This window comes from Thunnus albacares, chromosome 3 (assembly GCF_914725855.1).
Source record: "Thunnus albacares chromosome 3, fThuAlb1.1, whole genome shotgun sequence".
NCBI classification, from domain to species: Eukaryota; Metazoa; Chordata; class Actinopteri; order Scombriformes; family Scombridae; genus Thunnus; species Thunnus albacares.
This window is the reverse complement of record NC_058108.1, coordinates 11,714,539-11,734,313: the sequence shown is the minus strand read 5'-3', so window position 1 is coordinate 11,734,313 and position 19,775 is coordinate 11,714,539. Positions and strand designations below refer to the sequence as shown.

Below are 19,775 nucleotides of genomic sequence, written 5' to 3'. Positions count from 1 at the left end.
CCACCTCCAGGTGTAATTATCAGTCTTTACAGCTTGAGCACCTGGTGTGGAAGTTAGTATGCACACAGACTATCTCAGTGGGCTTTTCAGTGCAGTACAGTGCATGTGTCAACCTGTCCCTTTATTTCATGACGAAATATACCAAAAAAATAAGTATTTCAAAAAAAATCTCTGCAGATCTGAATATATGACAGGTGCGTCGGAGGTAAGTGCAACTTGAAAATAATGAGAAGAACTCCTGCACACTGGCTCACTTACTGCTGGAATATTTATTAAATCACGTTTCTGTCCGTCTGACCTTCATCAGGTATATGGGCAGTATCACAACACTGCCAAATATATACACTGGAGCTGCCTCAATCATGAAGCCAGAGTACTATTAGTTTGATTGATGAGCACCTCGAACTAACCCAAAGCATACGCGTCACAAGTCAGAAAAAAGGATTGGAAAGATTGGAAAAATACAAAATGACACAATATAATAATGCCAATAAATCTTACAATACATTAAATGAAACATCCATATAACCCAAATCTCTCCAGATTGTCAAGAATATAAAATAACAATTGAATTAAGAGCAAAAATACTGATATATAATAAATCTTAGTGTCTTACAGACATTTGAGCGGAATTTGAATAATATTTGGGCTGGAAGCTTGTGTAGGTTGATCTATTGACATCAGGACCTGGCAACCCTGCCGGTCGCAGCGTGTTGTCGTTGGTCCACATATAAAGACGTAGTCTGCATAGAAACAGAACGGATAGAAGGTGCACACAAATTTAAATACCTATAGTCCAATGTGTTTAATAATGAAAGCCATTGAGCGTCGTTGTACTTTTTGTCACAACTTAAGCATTGGCATATGAAACGATTTGGAATACAAAACGTGAACATTTTGCTATCCTAAAAGCATAAAGTTGAAACTTCTGCGCTGATCATGACGGTAATATGTGTCTCATGTTTTTTCCACACAGCACGTTCTCATCATCAACATTTCACCGTGGTACATATAAAAAACTCTGCATCATAGAGATCTGTGTTATTTTCCACGCGGTGTCCTCTCTATGCATCCCAAGTCTTGCAGGAAGGCTGCTGCCCGCGGACAGCCAGCCTGCAGAAAGGCACAAAAAGGGCCACACAAACATGGATCTCGTCAGTAAACCGAGAAGCAAGTCTATCGTGTGGATGTATTTCGGCCTGAAAGCGGATGAAAAGGGACAACCACTGAACTCTGGCGAGGCCATTTGTCGTTTGTGCCGAAAAATTGTGCTTGCAAAAGGTGGAAACACCACGAATTTAAGAAGTCATCTGAGACGTCGACACCGTGCTGATTTTTTCGAGACCGCTTCCTCCACGACCCCTGGAGCTTTGTTTGAGGCTCAAGGTGATTTGCCATCAAATTCAGTGCTTTCACTGCAAGTATTTTGTATCTAAAGTGTGCCTTGAGTCTTGTTGCATTGACCACCATTGCCACCACTGCATGCATCCATTCCCCTAGAACTGGCAACATGCAGTTGCAGTGAGACACTGCTATGGGTTTTTATAAAGTTACATTTAAATGGGAAGCAGTCAAAGGTGCAAAATAATCCCAGAGCTTGATGCTGTTATAGTAGATGCGCACTCTTTGCTATTTTATAACATACTTTACAAGACCACATGGTATGGTAAGTTGTCATACTTTGAAGAATATTTCATGTTGGCACACAGTTTATTTACAGTGTTATATGAATGTGTAACTTATGCCACATGTATTCCAACCATACATTGTGATATCAAGTTCATAGAGATAATTAGTATCACACTTATTCGTCATTGAAGTAACATCAGCCGGCAAGTATTAACAGTAAAAATGCGTCTTTTTCTTAGTTGTCTAATGTCAAATTCGTTCACACGTAATGTAATTTACATTTCACATTTAGGAGCAATGATGTATTGTACACAATACAACGTCTAGTGTGGATTTTTGCACATAACAACGCTACAAATATCTTGTTATAACCACTTAGAGATGCTTGTACGCATGCGCATGAGAGGAGTCCACGACAAGCGCTAGAAGTAAGGTTTACGGCAGTCTCATACCCCTGCGGTTGCCATGGCATCAGTTAAACATCATTCATGCAGTCTGGTGTAAGGAGCTGACGGTAACATTAGGGGACATTTATGTTATTAAAATAGCATTTGTTACGGGAGATGCTTCTACTGTCCCGGTGCAATGATGTATCGTAAATAAGAGATCTTATTGGCCCGTCAGAGCCGCCATCTTTAGCGATTTAAAATCCCTTTTTTAACAGGCTGACCTGTCTCTTCAATACAAGCCGATAATGACTGTGGTATAATACGCGTATAGCACCGGAACCTGACTACTGTAGCGGTATCACTCCGCTGTGTTCACTTGGGCAAATCCTAGCACCTTTACATTTATTACAAAGAAACAACAGCTGTCAGTATGAATGCAGACCAGAGCGCTTCCCGGGAACATTTTCAATTGTTTGGACCTGATATGACAACTAAAGAGAAGGTCATTCTGAAAGAAGAAGATGAGTCACAAGAAGAGGAAGAGTTTGAGATCAATATCTCTGACATTTCCAGACACGCAATGGTGTCAGACTTGGAGCTGGATGAACTTGAGGACAGCAGGAATGAAATCAGTAAGGTTACAAAGAAACAGACAACATGGGCCGTGAACTGCTTCGTTGGCTGGCTGGAGTCCCAGGGGCTCCAGGTGGACCTGATGACAGTGGAGAAGACTGAGCTAAACGGGTTGCTGAGACACTTTTATGGATCAGTGCGCAACAGCAAAGGTGAGCTGTATGGGATTGCTAGTTACATTGCACTGAGAGCTGGAATTAACCGTTACTTCAAAGAGCATCCTGTCAGCCAGCCTGTGTGCTTGATGAGAGATGCAGAGTTCACCTCAGCCAACAAGGTATTTATGGGAATGCTCAAGAGAATTAGGAGGTCGGGTCGAGACATAACATCACACCACCAAGCACTGTCAGCTGATGATATCCGCATCCTCAGACACTCACGTGCCATGGACACCAGCACTCCAAGGGGACTTCTGAACAAGGTCTGGTTCGATGTACAGGTGTATTTTGGCCGCAGAGGCAAGCAGGCCAACAGGAATCTGAGGCCAGATTCATTTGTAATCAGAAAAGACAAGAGAGGACTGAGATACTGCACTTTATCCTTTGGGGATGAGACAAAGTTTCAGAACGAGAAGGACCGATGTTCTATGGTTGAGAAGCAAGGGAGTGAATTCTGTCCCATCACTTCTCTTTTAAAGTACCTCAGCAAGCTCCCATCCAACGCAACCGCCCTTTACTTGCAGCCTAAAAAGGAGCCAATAAATGAAATGTGGTACAGCCACGTCCCCCTAGGAGTCAATTATCTGGGCTCAATGCTGGCTCGCATGTGTAAAGAAGCCGGCACATCAGTCATCTATACCAATCACTGCATCAGAAGCACACCCTTTCACCAGCTGTGTGACGCAGGACTGGACAGGAGAGACATTAGGCCTGTAAGCGTCCACAGGTAAGATATGTTTATTGACATGTTGCCATCTTATTTTGCTTGTATTCCATTAAAGCTGGTAAAATTGCATAAAAATGTCATCTTTATAACAGGTCTGAAAGCTCCTTTAGAAGTCACCAGACGCCATCCCTCGCGAGTAGTAAGCAGTGGAGCGAGACATTGCCAGAGAGCGATTCAGCTGGCCCAGCAGGTCTGCCACCAGACAAGTGGGCACCCCTAACTGAAGTTCACTCAAGCGCACACAATTTGCACAAGTGCTGCAATGGATTCATTATTTTAGTCATTACAGTCTAAGTGATTTATATAGATAAATGTCTGCAGAAACTCAGAGTGAACCGACATGAAAATGGATGCTGAAAGATACTAAAGACAAACTGATTATTCTTGGCGGAGGAACAAAATAAAATGATCAAAACAAACTCAAAGCTTCTGTCTTTGCTGTAAATAACTGATGTGTAAAATGTTACTATATTACTATATTTTGTTACTATAATGTAATCTGTCACTCACATTATGCTGTGACATCCTCAGAACGTCTTGTCTCTGTAATGCTCAATTTCTTGTGCTGCTTCATGCCGTCATCTTTATTTTGTTACCCAAAACAAGAAAAGCAACATTAAACATTGATGATGAAGTCCTTCTCTGGACTTTCAGTAATAATATCTCACCTTATTTTCACATTCGACTATTCTTTATTTTACAGGTTTGGATTTAAACCATGAAGAATTTTTTGAGGATGTTCCGTTTCTTCAGACTGCTTCAAACCAGAACTACGTCCCAGATGCTGTGCTGCCGCCTGGTGAGCCGTGGCTCCATGGTGGCCCCACCCGAGCGGTGCTGTCCTTGCCTTCCTGTCTGTGCCTGTGTGGGATTGCTGGGTCTGGAATATCTGGTCCTGGATCTTCTGGTGAGGAGCAGATGGGAGAGATGAAGGTGTACGCCAAGTGTCACCTTCAGCAGGGCGTTATGTTTGGGCCTTATGTAGGAGAAGTGTGCAGAGCACAAATGCCCACCAACCTCAAATATGCCTGGGCTGTGAGTAGTCAAATCTTTACAGAGTAATACTGTGTAGATAATATTTTAAATATAGACGCAGTTTAAAATCAAGTAATTGTGAAAAATGTGTTGCTTTGTTCTTATCTCCAGATCAGGGATGATGCTGCTTTTGTGTACGTTGATGCTTCTGATGAAAACAAATCTAACTGGATGAGGTGGGCACATCTTACCGTCCCTTTCACGTCATATCTTTTATAATGCACTCTGACATTGAGTGAATGCTTTTACTTTGTTGGTCACAGTTACACACTGTATGTGTTTGCTCTCTGTTTCAGATATGTAACATACACCAGCAGTGAGGAGGAACACAACCTGGTCGTTTTCCAGTTTTACCGTCACATCTACTACAGGGTCTCCCAGCCCATCACAGAGGGAGCTGAGCTCAGGGTCTGGATTGGCAAGGATTATGCCACCCTGCTGGGCCTCGGGATGGGTGAGTTCTGTTCTAGTTACTGATATTGTAGATGCAGGCTACCAGATCCATTTTGGTTATTCACTTTGTTAATTTAAAGTGGCTGTAATCAATATTTTTTATAACAACAATGTATGAAATTACAGTGTGTGTAATGCCAGAGGTGTCGCTTGTAGTGATGAACCTATAGAGAATTATCACCTGACTCTGCAGCTCCTCTCAATGATATGGAGCTTTATAGTGAGTTTCAGCTCATTGTTTAGCGGTTCGGCCCTCAACTGTTGTGCTTCACTTTCACAGTGTTGTTTTCGGCTGCAGCAGGCAGCTGTTTTCAGAGAAAAAGCTCTAAAAACCTACTTTGCACTAACTGCTCAGCACTAAACGGCAAACAGACACAGTTAGCTCAGAGCTAAAGGAGAGTCAATCCAAATGAATGACAATGTTGCTCCATAACTGCTGGATGTGTAAATAGACAACTGTTTTTTAACAAGTTTGTGTTCACAACTTGTTTCTGCTTCCCCCAAGTGGTAAAAAAATCATCAGGTTACAGGCCATTTGATAATATTCGTCCCTCAAGGGGCAATTTGATCAAGCAAGTTTTCAAACACAAATACACATAATCATATAACTTACACTAAGTCTGGGCAATAAAACGATAGCAATATATACCAGTGATGGACAATTTGTCAATAGAAGTAAGAAAATTGTTTGATAGTTTCACTTTAATGCATTAAATGCAAACCTCCATGAAAGCACATAACGAATACACTAAGTTCAGTTGCATGCGTGCTCCCTCCCTGGCTCATAAACAGCCTATCACATCCCTTTATAATGGAGCGTGCTATGAGTGACACGCAAACAGCAATCATTTAACAGGTGTGTTGTTCGATATGTACTGCATACTGCCACAATATTGAACGATTAAGTATGCCATTACCAGGGGTACATCCCAAGTGGGGCTGAACAATTAATCAGAATATTATCTAAATGGTAATATGGCCAAGTGCAATATCCAAATGGCAGAAGCTGAAACACTGTTATAAACGAAGTACTGTAGTGCTGAAGAGATGCCCTGGCCTACAAATCTTGTTCAGATCTAAGAAAATATGTTTCTTTGGTACAGATCCCAACAAATGTCAAATCATCATGATTTAAAAAAAAAAATTTCAGTGAAAATGGAAATTGTGATGCAAGTTTTTACCGTCCGACATGCCCCCTTGTTGGATTTCAGTTACTGATTGGACACTGAAGCTGATCAGACTGATCTGATACATCACAACATCACTGAGTGGAGAGAGATTACAGTCTAAACTCAAGTGTATCACTCCCTACATGTTATTTGTTTTCTGATTCACCGTCTAGTGAAAATCTGTTAATTGTTCGTCTGATCAACAAAAGAACTGTAAACAACTTTCTTCATTAATTAGAAAGATTTTTCTTTTTGTGATCTGTTATTACCCCCATTAACTTTTATTATGGATAAATTAAAGTCAGGGAGAGTCTCAGCTGCTGCCGTCATGAGAAACAGACGTCGCTTCCTATGACGCTTAAGAGGAAAGGTGGTCTCAATTTCTCTAAACACATATTTCCTCGTTTCCTCTCTCCTCGCATGGTTTCCTTGTGTCTCTCCATGCATCCTCGGTGGGAGGGACTAAGAAAAGAGGAAAAGACACAAGTGAGGGAAACTTGGATGCAATTTAATAGAATTAGGATGTACCCCAGCACACTGTTCACACTGATGTATACTCAAGCAAGACAGTCACATGACTGTATCACAGTCTGCCATTGTGCAGTCTAAAGAGATGCAGTGCATTTTGGGGTAGTTGAGTATGTCCAGTAAGCTCACGCCAGTGGATCTTTTAATACATCCATGTTCATGCTGCGTACATCCAGGCATTTCTTGTGTACACAAAATCCACATACTATGCGGTTGGAACACACTACATCCTCAATTTGACGTCATACTTCATATGAATAGTACATTAGAAGATGGCGGTGGTCTAACGAGATGGATGCAAACTTCTCCATCAGACAAACTTGAGGTTTTGTGATATGACAACCTGATATTTAGATTTTAAGTGACAAAGTGTCTTTATAATGAGAACAGGGCATGGTTCTCAGTGGATATAAGAAAATATTTTGAAAAACAGTAAAGTTTGAATCAAAACTAGCTAACATGCCTACAGACACCAACAGAGGGAAAAATCAACAACCAATGAATGCTAAAGCTAACGTGAGTGACAGTGAAACCTCCATGGATCCAAATGTACCAGATACCAGGATGGTATTTGAAGCTACTCCAGATAGCACAATCAACATCTTTTCTGCCCCAACCACCGACTCTCCCTTGAAATGTGTCACCAAAAAGAAGAAGCGTGAATGTAACAATAGCAGTGACAGTAGTAATAGCAACTCAGACATCTTGGCAGCAATCCAGGAATTTTCCAACAAACATGACAAGATGTTCCACAAGATTTCAGTGATTGAAATGACAACAGATGCAACTTTTAACAATTGAGAAACTGTCCTATAAAAGTAAAAAGAACATCTTGTTGTGGATGTTAATTGATATAAAGAAATTCTGAAGCACACAGAGTTAGAGATTGAAGATCTGAAAAAAGAAAACCTGAATCTTGAGGGCAGGAGTTGCTGAATGCAAACGCTAAGGTTGGAGATGGGCTTTGAAATGATATGGATTGAAAGAGGAGGCAGATGAAGATGTGAGAAAAGTGGTGATTTATGTTGTTGGAAACGTTGCTTCCGGGCTTCATGAATATCTGGAGAAAGGATGGATCCCACAGATCTATTATCATCTTGTTTGCACTCCACCGTCTCTGTGATGCTGTTTGGAAGAGGACCAAAGGAGCAACTTTCTGCTGGATAACAAACTGCGGCTCACTGAGGCACTGTCTCCAGAGAATAGAGTTGCAAGAGAGAAGCTCTGGCCACTTGTGAAAAAAGCACGAGAAGAAGGGAAAAAAGCTTCCTTCCTTGGCCCTTTTTGCTATGATGGATGGAAAAAAATGGATCACTTGGACATCAATTAATTCTTTTAGGTTCGCACATCTGATGGATTGAGATGCTCACATTTTAATAACTCTGCTGAGCAATTCCCACCACTGTCTCGACTGGAGAGTTAATTCAAGTGCATCTACTGAATACATCGAACATCGACTATGGTTGGCTACATAATGGGCCATCCTCCACGCCAAGAAACACTCAGTGAAGAAAGCTGAGTTATGTTATATTGTCTATAATTCTTTTCCAAAGACAAATTAAATGAACAGTCCTACCAATAATGTAGCGACCAATATGAATAATATGTTCTCTAATTGTTTGGTTTTTCATAACTTGTATTGCAACTTTACTTAACCATGGGTGTTATTTCAAAGTTGAATAATAACTGAGCTTCACAAGTGTATAATTTTGATTAAATAACTGAATTGAAAAAGGCATCAGTTACATACAAACTGTTATGTTAAGGTTTGCCCTGAAGTTATTTTGTTGTTTTATCAATACCAAGTTAAATGATTATATGGTACCATATACTGTATTTCTCTTCAGTCACTGTATTTGTTCACCATATCTCACTGCTTGTCTATCACTGGCTCTTTCAAAGGAGACTAAAACACACCTTAAAGTTCTTGTTACCTGTTTACTTGAGAGCTTGTAATTATTTATTTATTTTTTCATTTTTTTGTCTGTAATTTCTTTGACGGATTTTAAGTTAAATTCTCTGTTATTTCATTGAATGTCAGGGGGATACACAATGCAATGAAGAGGAAAGCCACCTTTTGTATTTTGTAAAAGAAGTGAGGCTAACCTTAATACTTCTTCATGCTACCAACCACTCTGCTGGAGTCTCAATCTTCCTGCATAGATTTAAAGAAGATATTGTAGAGGTGGTTCCTTCAAACGATGGCAGATGGATTGCAATCACACTTAAGCAGGATACTTCAGTTTTCATTGTTTGTAATATTTATGGTCACAATTCTCATTCCTCCAATAAGGTGCTTTTTTGCCAGATAATCTGGATTAATTCTGAATTAAATGAGCTCTTATATAAATATTCAGACTCTTATTTAATTTTATGTGGTGACTTTAATGAATGTGTTGATGATGCGATGGATAGGTTTCCTCCAAAACTTTGTCAGGGTTTTCAAAGAAATAATCTTATTTTAAAACTATGTTCTGATCACTCTCTGACTGATACACAGTGCTCTTTAAATCCTGAAATACAAGATTTTACTTGGTCTAATAGGAACTGATCCTCTAGATCCAGGATTTACCTTTCTTTGATCTCATCATCTGTTCTTCATCTTGTTAAAGATGTCTCTCATTCTTTTGCTCCTTTGTCAGATCATGAGCAAATTATTTGAAAGTTAGGTGGCTTACAACTAAAAATACATCAAACTTATTTGAATTTGGCCAATTGTGTATTTACAGGATCTAGAGCCAAATGGCTAGAGGACAGGGAAACAAACTAGCTACACTAGAACTCAGTGTAAAGACCCAAAATGAATTTCCAACTTTGTCTCTTCCGTTTATGGTAATTTATATGTCTGAATTCAATGACTGTTCCTGTGAAAGTTTTATCAGTAAGATAAGAAAACATTTTTCTGCTATTGATGGACCTTAAAATACGATTCTGATCTGACAATAAGAGAAATTAAAAAAAGCTCTTTTCTCAATGAAAAAAGGAAAATTGTCACGTATTGATGATCTGTCAGTTGGATTTTATATTCATTTTTGGGACCTGATTCAAAACTCTTTACTTTGTATGTACAGAGAACGTATCGATCAGAGAGAGATGATCACAGCTGTGAGAAGGGATTATTTCCCTTATCCCAAAACCGGATAAAGACACTTAGTTAATAGATAATTAGCAGCCTATTACTCTTCTTACTATTATAATCTAACGATTATCATTTTTGGCCATGGCTTGTGTGAACAGACTAAAGACAGGATTTAATCATGCTGTCGCTGAAACACAGTCAGGTTTTATTAAAGGCCGACATATTATCAATAATATCAGACTTATCTTAGATTTATTGGACTATGCAGACTCAGTACATTCAAAAGCTTTTATTCATTTTTTAGACTTTTACAAAGCCTTCAAGACTATTGAACATAAGTTTCTTATAGTATGTCCTTAATTGTTTGGTTTTGGAAAAACTTTTATAGATACTATTGATATGTTTTATAAAGGAATCAATAGCTCCATGGTTATTAGGTTATTCACTTCAACGCCTCCCATATATTTGATATAAAACATGGTGTCAGACAACGTTGTCCTATATCACCCTTTTCATTTATTTTAGGTGTTGAAATATTATCACTAAATATTGTACATGATCCAGATTTTAAAGGCATCTCTATATTTAATAAAGCAACTAGCTGATGACACAACTGTTTTCTTAAAAGGTAAAGATCAGTTGCTGAAAGCTGTTGATCTCATTGGACAGTTTTCTCTTGCTTCAGGTTATTGTGTATTAATGTGAGTTATTGCCCATACATGATTGTGAAGATACATTAATAGAAAATGTTCCTGTAAAGAACACAGTTAAGTATTTAGGCATTTATATAATTAAAAACCTTGTAGCCAGACAGACACTGAACTTTACTGGACAGATTAAGAAAACCAAGAATGTCTTTAACTTCTGGCTTCATAGAGACTTTATACAGCAGGGTTCTTTTATCCAAGGCTGAGGGCCTTTCTCACTTTGTTTATCCTTCCCTTTCTCTTTTTGTTAATGACCACACAGCTAATGAAATCAACAAGTTATTCATTGACTTCGTTTGTAAAAATAAAACTCACAAACTTAAAAAGGCAGTACTTTCTAACAGGTGTGCAGAGGGAGGTCTTGAAGTTTTAAATTTCATTGATACCGTACAAACACACAAATCAATTGGCTAAAAAGATGCCTGGCAAACTCAAATTCTTTGTGGTTCTTCATCCCCAGTCATATTTTTGATAAAATTGGTGGTCTCTCCTTTGTATTGACATGTAATTACTCACCTAACAGACTTGTCTCAACAGCAATCCCTTCTTGTCTCGAAGTTAAACTTCAGCCACAATTTTTGTCCTCATAAAACATTCTTATTGAATAATGATAATGTAACTATTAGGAATAAATCTCTTTTTTTATCCCAAGCGGTTCCAAAGAAATATCGTCAACATTTTGTCTATTTTTGATGAACATGGTCTTATACTGTCCTGTGAGCTTTTTATAACTAGACACAACTTTCCAATTCCTTTTAAAGAATACAACTCTGTAATCAAAGCCATACCTTCTGGATTAATCCATCTTATTAAGAGTCACCTCTGTTTTGGTGGAAGAAATACCCCAGATGCTCCATCTGCTTTTGAACAGTATCAACATATATGACAAGAAATGTAATAATAAACATATTCATCAATTTTTTCAAAGTAAAAACAAAATCACCCTGAGAGGAAAATTTTATTGGAACTCACATTTGGAAGAAATGAACTGGAAAAAACATGACTTTTACCTAATACATTTTGTATTCCTAACTAAGTCAAAGAAGTTAATTTAAAATTTTTACATAAAACCTATCTAGTGAATTCTATAGCCTCTTTCACACATAGTTTCTGGTAAATTACTGGAATAACCTTTCAGGCACCACAAGTGATTTCCACTATTCACACATGCGGCTACATTCAGGAACATTTCCGTCTTGCGCCTTTTCACACATGCCATGGCAATGCCGGAATAGATGTGGCAAGGGACAATCCAGCAGATTGAAGTATTGCAACACTTATGAATGCCAACCGCCATAAAACCTAACAGAAGAAGAGGGTGAAAGGGTCAAGCTTATGTTACTGTATTGCCTATTTCTTGCCTCAAATGTTTCCAGAAGTATATTTTTGTGTACTGTTTAGCTGTAATATGAGAACTTTTGTGACATGGCCGCCATGTTGTAAACTGACGTGCCAAAACCAAGCACCACCCAACTCACAGTACGTCACCCATACGTCAAGTCTTGTGATTGGTTCGCTCACTTCATGTGAAAAAATCTTCCCTCAGACAGATGCAACCCTTTACATGCTTGTCCCTGCAATGTTACTGCTTCCATTCACAACTCAGCTGTAATGGTATTTTCCCAGAAATGTTACGAGGTCTTGAGGTGGGAAATTGGCGGTACAGATTTCCCTGAATATTGATCCCTGCTCCCATTCACACATGACCCCATGCAGGAAATATTCCTGAACATTTCAGGGATAGACTGCATGTGTGAAAGGGGCTTATAATTTCCAGATATGTGGATGTAGATAACTCTTGTTCTTTTTGTGGACATGGTGATGAAACAGCTATCCATTTATTCTTTCAGTATAAAATAACAATGACATGTTGGTCTGATGTAAATTCTCGCTAATGTTACTCAGTGTTTTACTGTTAAAGATATAATTTGTTACTCTGACAATATGAGTAACAAATCTCTAAACTATGTTGTTATTTTTTTTTATTTTATTGGAAAAATTCTTTATTAATAAACAGAAGTTTTTAGGTTCACAACCCTTTTTACCTTTTTTTTAATGGCTTTAACTCTCTTGCTCTTACAAACAATAAAACAAACAACAGGTTCTTAGAATATTACAGAAACGTACTGATTAAACCCCTGAAGTCAAATTAATTGCTCTTTTCTAATGTCTGTTCTTATTTATTGTAAGATTTGTATTTATGTTTTTATCATTATTATAAATATTATTATTTAATTTTCATCTTATTTAGAATATTTATTTGTCTCTCATAACATTGATTTGTTTCATCTCTTATTTTTTATATACTATTTTTTGTTGTTATCAGCTCTCCTGTATAGTGTTACTTGTTTGGGCCTGACGTAATATGTACTTTTTTTGTTTGCTGAATAAAGTTTTGTATTTAAAAAAAAGTATGCGAACACAGGCAACAACAGAAACAGCGTGGAGTGAGAAATGAGTGCAGACGGTGAGGAGATAGTTGATAAAAAGAGAAGGGTCAGCTCACCAGTATGGCAGTTTTTTGGATTTTTGAAGTCTGACCGATGTCAAAACACCGCTGTGTGTAAACTGTGCAGGAAAACTATCCCGACCAAGAGCGGGAATACAACAAACTTGTTTTATCACCTTAGCCGCTTCCACCCTTTGGAGAACACAACATGTCGTCAGTCACGACCCACATCTGCTGCATCTGTAGAAACAGCCCACAGACAGTCCACGATGCAGAGATATTCAGCAACAATACTGTGTGACCAAACATCCAAACGGTACCAAGGTGAGATCATTCCTGTATATTTATTTATTTGTATTTATTTGTGTAAATGTATTTATTTCTGTGTGGTTTTCATTGTTGTGTTAACATTAAAATTATTACCTGTGTACGTTGATAAATAAAGTCGTTAAATTCAACCTTTTTTCTCCTGGTCTTTATTAAAAATAGGTCATTAAAAATGATCAATTATCAATATTGATTGAAATGAAACATTTTTTGTGATAATTTTTTCAGCTATGTGGCCCAGCCCTAATTTACACCAATACAAATCTAAAAAAAATACAAATATGACAGTGTTAGAAAAAGTTCAAATACACACCTTTTAATGTAGCTAAAGTTAATCCATAGCTGGCCAACAGTATCCATCATCACAAAGGAAGACACATTATGTTCTGGTCAGACTCTGTGTTGTTATTAAAGAATAAGGACCACAGCAGCACCTAAACAGACAGAAGTGATATCAGCAGGTATGTTTATATGCTGATTAATGTGCTCATTAGCTATCTAGCCTGCTAACTACATTAGTGGTGTACTTTTCCCTGGTCAATGTTTGTTTATTGGCTTGTTAAACAAGCTGCAGAACAAGATGTGTGTTCATGTGTGTAAGTTGGATAAGAAGGAGACTTTTGCAGAAAAGCTAATGTGGGTCATTGTTCAGTGTGTGTTGCTCTTGTGTTGTGCTGCAGGCTGCTGTCTGACTGTTTATTTATGTGACAGCACAGTCAATGCAAAGATATTAAACCAAAAAATACAAATTTGTCCTTTTTTGTTTTTTTTTTCTTTTCTTGAAGGAGAACACAAGACTTTGGATTTATAGGGCAGATACATATTCTGTAGTGAAAAGAAGATGCAATTTAATTTCATTTAGACTATAAATTTAATGAGGACTTGTATGATAAAGTTTTTTAAAACTGCTTCATTAGCCTGCTAAAATAAGCCAATATCCTGTGCATCTGTTTTTGGTGGGGGATATAGGTGAGAATGTGAAATGTGAAGTTGGAGACAAGGAGACGGTTCTGCGGCTCCTGCAGGACATCCAGTTGGTCACCCTCCCAGAGCCCAGCAGCTCCTCCCTTTGGTCAGACCACAGCCAATCACAGAGCCCCATGCCTGTCATCAATGACGTGACCACCATGTCAAACCCGGACGCAGTTAGTGATTCAGGGGCAATTTCTGCCTCTGCCCTCACATCCTCCCCCCTCATCTCTTTCCCTTCACCTGGCTTGCATCAGTTGGAAAAGTATGATTTTATGCCTGGAACTGAGAAACTGCTGAGTAACCCGAACGCCACACACAACAGTCCCTGGTACTTCTTTGGGTTTGAGCCGGACCCCACCGGGCGGCCATTGGACCGGAGCATGGTGGTGTGTAAGCTGTGTGGGGAGCGTGTGGGCTGTGGCGGAGGAGCAGCAGATATCCAAAACCATCTGACCAGCAAGCACCACATCAGACCACGTGACATCAACAAGGAACGCAGTCTTCTGACAATAGGTGACTATTGCTCTTTACTGCCTGTTTGTGATGCACAATAAATAACAAAAAAAATATCAAAGTTGATTAGGGAAAGTTCTGCTTTATTTCACCTTGAACCTTATTTTCATATATTTCCCCATCATTTCTGTCAGTTATGATAATGTATTCACCAGAGTAACTGCTGAGATCTGTGAATGCAACATTGCTACAGCAAGTCCAATGGGGAAAAAACCTGAGCACAATACATACAGGTTGTAAACAAGCAAACAGTGGTGTCACATCAACTAAACCACTTTATTTGGTGGTAAATCCAAAACTGAAAACACCCAAAATGTTGTTAATAATCCCTGATTGCACTGGAAAACTGTGCACTCAACTAGACTAAATATGGTGTGTCATAGCTGAACCAGGAAGCCAGTCTGTAAACTGTGATGTATATTTACAACAGACAGTTTAGGTAAAAATGAACGGCCAAAACTACAAAAATAAGATACAAATTGTATTTCCTCTCAACTATCTGAAGTTCTTGTGGTACTGTGAAGAATTCCTGAACAACATGTGAGTCAAAAACAGGTATTTTTTGTTAACACTAATATTCTGTATGTACAGGTTTACTTCATTAACTGGAATCTAATTTAGTACAAATTTCAACCACAGCTTGACCAGTTGTAAAAATGTGTTGCCAAAGCTCATTTGTCATTGAGGATTTGTACTTTTTCTCAGGTCAACAACGCTCACAGCCGGTGATGGTGAACAGCGGTCTGGTCAGTACATTCCCACTGGTACTTTCTGCTCAAGTGACCGATGCCATCACCAACTTTCTCATCATGGATCTCCAGCCCCCGGCTCTGGTAGAAGGAGAAGGCTTCAAACAACTGATCCACACCCTGCTGCCCTCCTACAAGGAGCTGCCGTCGCCTTGCCAGCTGGAGAACCTCCTAAAAGAACAACACACCAAAGGCAAGACGAGCTTGGCTCAGCTGCTGAGGAGGAAAACTGGGATTGGAGAAAACGAGGAGATATCTGACTACACTGTTCCCATTGAGTATGAGCCCAGGAGACGTGGACGACCTCCCAGCTGTCGGAGAGAGGTTCCTCACTTTGTCACGTTAAGTGTGGATGTTTGGTTCCATAACTGGCAGGGCAGTACTGAGAGGTACCTCACCCTCTGGGCGCATTACATAGACTCTAACTTTAGTTTTCAGAACCTTGCCTTGGCAACCCAAAGGCCGACAGAAAGTGGGGTGAAAGACTACAGCCTTCGAGCAGTGGAGGCCCAAGTGAAAGTTATGGCCCAGGAGTGGGGAATCTCCCAGCCCAATCTGGTCTTGCTGGGAGGGGAGGGAAGGAACAAGATGAGACTGGGACCAATAAAAAGCGAGAAAGGCGGAGAGGCTTCAGGAAGCGTCCCTCACCCAAACTCAACAACCTTTCTTGAGAGGGACGATTCAGTGTCACCTGAAGAACCACATGGCTTAGAACTGAGTCATTCAAGTGAAGGTCTGCCATCTGTCCCATGCTTCTTCAGCGCTGTGCAGGGTTGCATTGAGGAAGTAATGTCACACCCTGTCATCTCCAAGACCCTCACCCAATTCCAGGGTGTTCTTTCAACCCTGTTCCTGCCACCTGCTCTAAACAAAGGCTCATATCAGCACTACGCCCAGAGCCTGTTGCAAGGCATGACGAAACAGGACCACGCGGAGCTGAAGTCGTGGGCTCACAGTCGGCCCACCTGGAATAAGCTGTATCCTCTGCTGAACACGCTCATCAAACATAAAAGCCTTTTCTGTGATATGATAAAAGAGATAAAAGGCGAGGGCTTGTCCAAAGAAGACACTGCTTCAGAGTCCAGTTCATCTGGCAGCTGCCTTGCAAACTCCACCTCCAACACGTCTTCATCAAGCATCGCACCTTTGCGTTCTGAATGGAAGGTTCTGGAGGAGCTGTGTTTGGTCCTCAAACCTCTGGACGTGGCGTGTCGAACCCTCGCCAAGGAGGCCTTCCCCCGTCTGTCCCTCATCAAACCCATTCTCACTGGCCTGCTCTCCCGCCACCTTGTATCCCGGCCGGGAGACTCGTCATCCACCTTGAAGGAGGTGAAGAGGACGATGAGGCGGAGCTTGGCGAGCTGTTACGACAACCCTGTTGTCAACAGGGTTCTGTGTGTGGCCTGTTCCCTCGACCCCCAGTTCCACGGGCTGGGATTCATGGAGGAGAAGGTGAGTTATAAATACAGGGAAAGCCCCACCCCCCTTAGTTACTGTTGCTATTGTCAAGCTTCTTGTTCTCACATGGCAGATATGCAGTTTGCAGTGATAATGGTGGCAGATTTACCATTAAAATTATTTGTACATTTTGAAATAATGGGTCCCTGATTTCAGACAGATGTAAACAAAAGCAGGATCTTAAATATAGATAAATACAAAGAATTTTTAGCATAAATAAAAATAAGAATAAAAAATAAAGTAGGGTACAAATTTGGCAACAGTTGATTTAAATTTGGAACTATCAGGTCAAAGAATGAGTAAACTAGACTGAAACTGAACAGGCATTTGATGCCAGCTTGTAGTGATTGACAGTTTTTGGTACTCTTGTGTGAGGGTCACTTTCCTATTGGTACCAAAACATTATCGAGGTTTGATATCCTGTCCTATGAGTAGCCACACACACGCAAGTCTAATACTAAACATTTTTTCAAAAGTAGTGTTTTAATAACTTCCTGCCTGTATCTTTTGCCTGATTTCTAGTTTGTTAATTATTAATGATTTATATTTAACGGGAAGTCACTGTTTTCCTGTCTATGTCCATTTCTGGTGCTTCTGCACTCGAATGTTACATTGGCAGGACAGACCGAATGACATAAACCTTTGAGGCTGCCTTCTTGATCTGTCATTCAGGAAGTCCTGAATATAACTTAGGCCTTTGCCAGTCGATGTTCACAGTTATCTATTGTTATATCTAAAGATTTGAACAATTGTTTTTGTCCTGATTATTTTTAAGGAGCAGACAGCGACTTTTGATTGGCTGAAGAAAGAGGCTGTCAGGATAGTGAAGGAGGACAGGAGGAGAGCTCAGGGTAAGAGCAAGAGGAGCCCCTCCCCTGGGTCACCAGAGTCAGATAGTGACTTCTTGAGGAGAAGCAAACGGCTCAAAGAATCCCGCCCAATCAACTTCAGAGAGATCGAAGATGAAGACTATGAGAGCGACACAGTCGAGGCAGATGAGAGCGAGTCTGCAGATCCAGGCTCACAGGGTGGACTCTCTGGTATGGAGTTCCTCCTGGGAGACCTGTTCTGCTCAACCCCTCGGAGCAGGCAGAGCTCCGTGGAGGAGTCTGTGGACATGGAGATGTCTGTCTTCAGAGCTGACAAGGGAGCTTCGCTGGGAGTGGAGCCCCTGCAGTGGTGGAGGACAAAGGCAGTGCAGTTCCCTCTGCTGTCCACGGTGGCACGAGCGTACCTGGCTGCCCCGGCGGTGGCAGGTAACACCGCACAGGACTTTGTGCAGGAAGGAGCAGGAGCCACATACAGGAAGAGAGCCAACATTCCACCAGAAAGTTTGGACGCAATCCTGTTTCTGCACCACAACCACATGCCCACCAGTGAGGGTGGGCAAACAGCAGTTAGGAATGAAGACAAGAACAGTGTGATGGAGAAGGTCTCATAAACTGACACACAACATTCATTCCTATTTGACAAGCTCCAAATATAACCTTTTTAGCTGCATGCTAAACCCTTTTCCTCATCCAAATTTAAACCTGATTCATACCTTAAACTGAAGCCCTAAATCAAACTGCCCATTAAAAATATGAGGAATGTCCCCACGTTGGACATATGAGGATATTCATGTACACATACACAGAGCAGTAGGCCTCATAAGACATCTTTCTTCTTAATTTGATCAATTTCCTGTTGAAACAGGATGCTGAGTTGAGACGCACAACATACAGAGGTCATAATAAACTTAAAACTAAGCACATATTTGAAGGAAAGTTTTTTTATTTGAGGTTGGTCTCTATATTTAATTGGAACACTCTTCAACCATCTTAAGTTTCATCGACTATAATTGACCTAATTTGCCCCGATATGTGCAACAAGCTAAAAGGTTCAAATGTAAATTTAAAGAAGCGTTTGTTTTTCACAAACATTTTTTTTCACTTCCTTCAGACTAAAGAGAAGGGAGCCAGAGACAAGGAAACTCAGTTTATGTACTGTATATAGTTTGGACTACTGCTGATCTACATTTAACTTTTAGTGTGTATTAACAACCTTGTAGCGCCTAGTGCCTTACCTCGTTTCAGTACTATCATACAGTAGATATTAACATTGTTCTTAATTTTTATTCCTCTCCTTAATGCTCATTTGTAACAACTATATGACTGTGAGTGTGTAGATTGTCTGTCCTGATTAGAAAGTCCTCTATGGTAGTGTTGTGTAAAACTACTGTGCCTTTGCTTTTGAATTATTTTCTGTTATGGATCAGTAGATTATGAAAGAAAAATCCAAAGACTGAATATTAGTTCACTTCATGCTGCTCTTCCTTCATTTTACAGAAGACATTTTGAATTGTCAGTAAAATAGTGATAGAACTTGAACTTAATATTTTAAATATATATATATATATATATATAAAAACTGGTCACTTGCATAGAACTGTCATTTAAAATCTCAAAATGTGCATTGTTTACTCTGTTACTGTAAGTCTGCTGTATTTCAGAAGAAGATTTTAGATGTGTAGTGAAACTTAAAATGTTTTTTAAAACATTTACAAAGTATGATACGCTTTTTCAGCACCACATTGTACACTGTAACATAATGGATGAAGCTTATTAGCACAAAGCCTGTATCATCTTAGACTGACGTTATTGAACTCTTTGCATATTCACATACATGCAGAATAACTGTTTGTCTTACTGTACTGTAAATAAAACTGTGTACAAACACAGTATATTATTTGTATATGGTGTACTGTGGTTAATATAAATACATGAACAAATATACAGTATACAGCATATTTAAGCTCAGT

The 19,775-nt window shown here is 39.6% G+C and overlaps 1 protein-coding gene across 2 annotated transcripts; it reads left to right on the top strand.

Moving 5' to 3' along the window:
* The first annotated feature begins 1,056 nt into the window (after positions 1–1,056).
* Positions 1,057–19,708, top strand: LOC122979165. 2 transcript variants are annotated; one of them, XM_044346402.1, is made up of 8 exons: positions 1,403–3,536; positions 3,629–3,726; positions 4,240–4,571; positions 4,683–4,747; positions 4,868–5,025; positions 14,253–14,768; positions 15,474–16,969; positions 17,751–19,708. In XM_044346402.1, the coding sequence occupies exons 1-8, from the start codon at positions 2,449–2,451 to the stop codon at positions 18,414–18,416; spliced, it is 4,419 nt and encodes a 1,472-aa protein (XP_044202337.1). In that variant the 5' UTR covers positions 1,403–2,448; the 3' UTR covers positions 18,417–19,708. The 2 variants fall into 2 exon arrangements, with proteins under 2 accessions (XP_044202338.1, XP_044202337.1); XM_044346403.1 differs by lacking the exons at positions 1,403–3,536; positions 3,629–3,726 and adding an exon at positions 1,057–1,386.
* Positions 19,709–19,775: the final 67 nt, after the last annotated feature.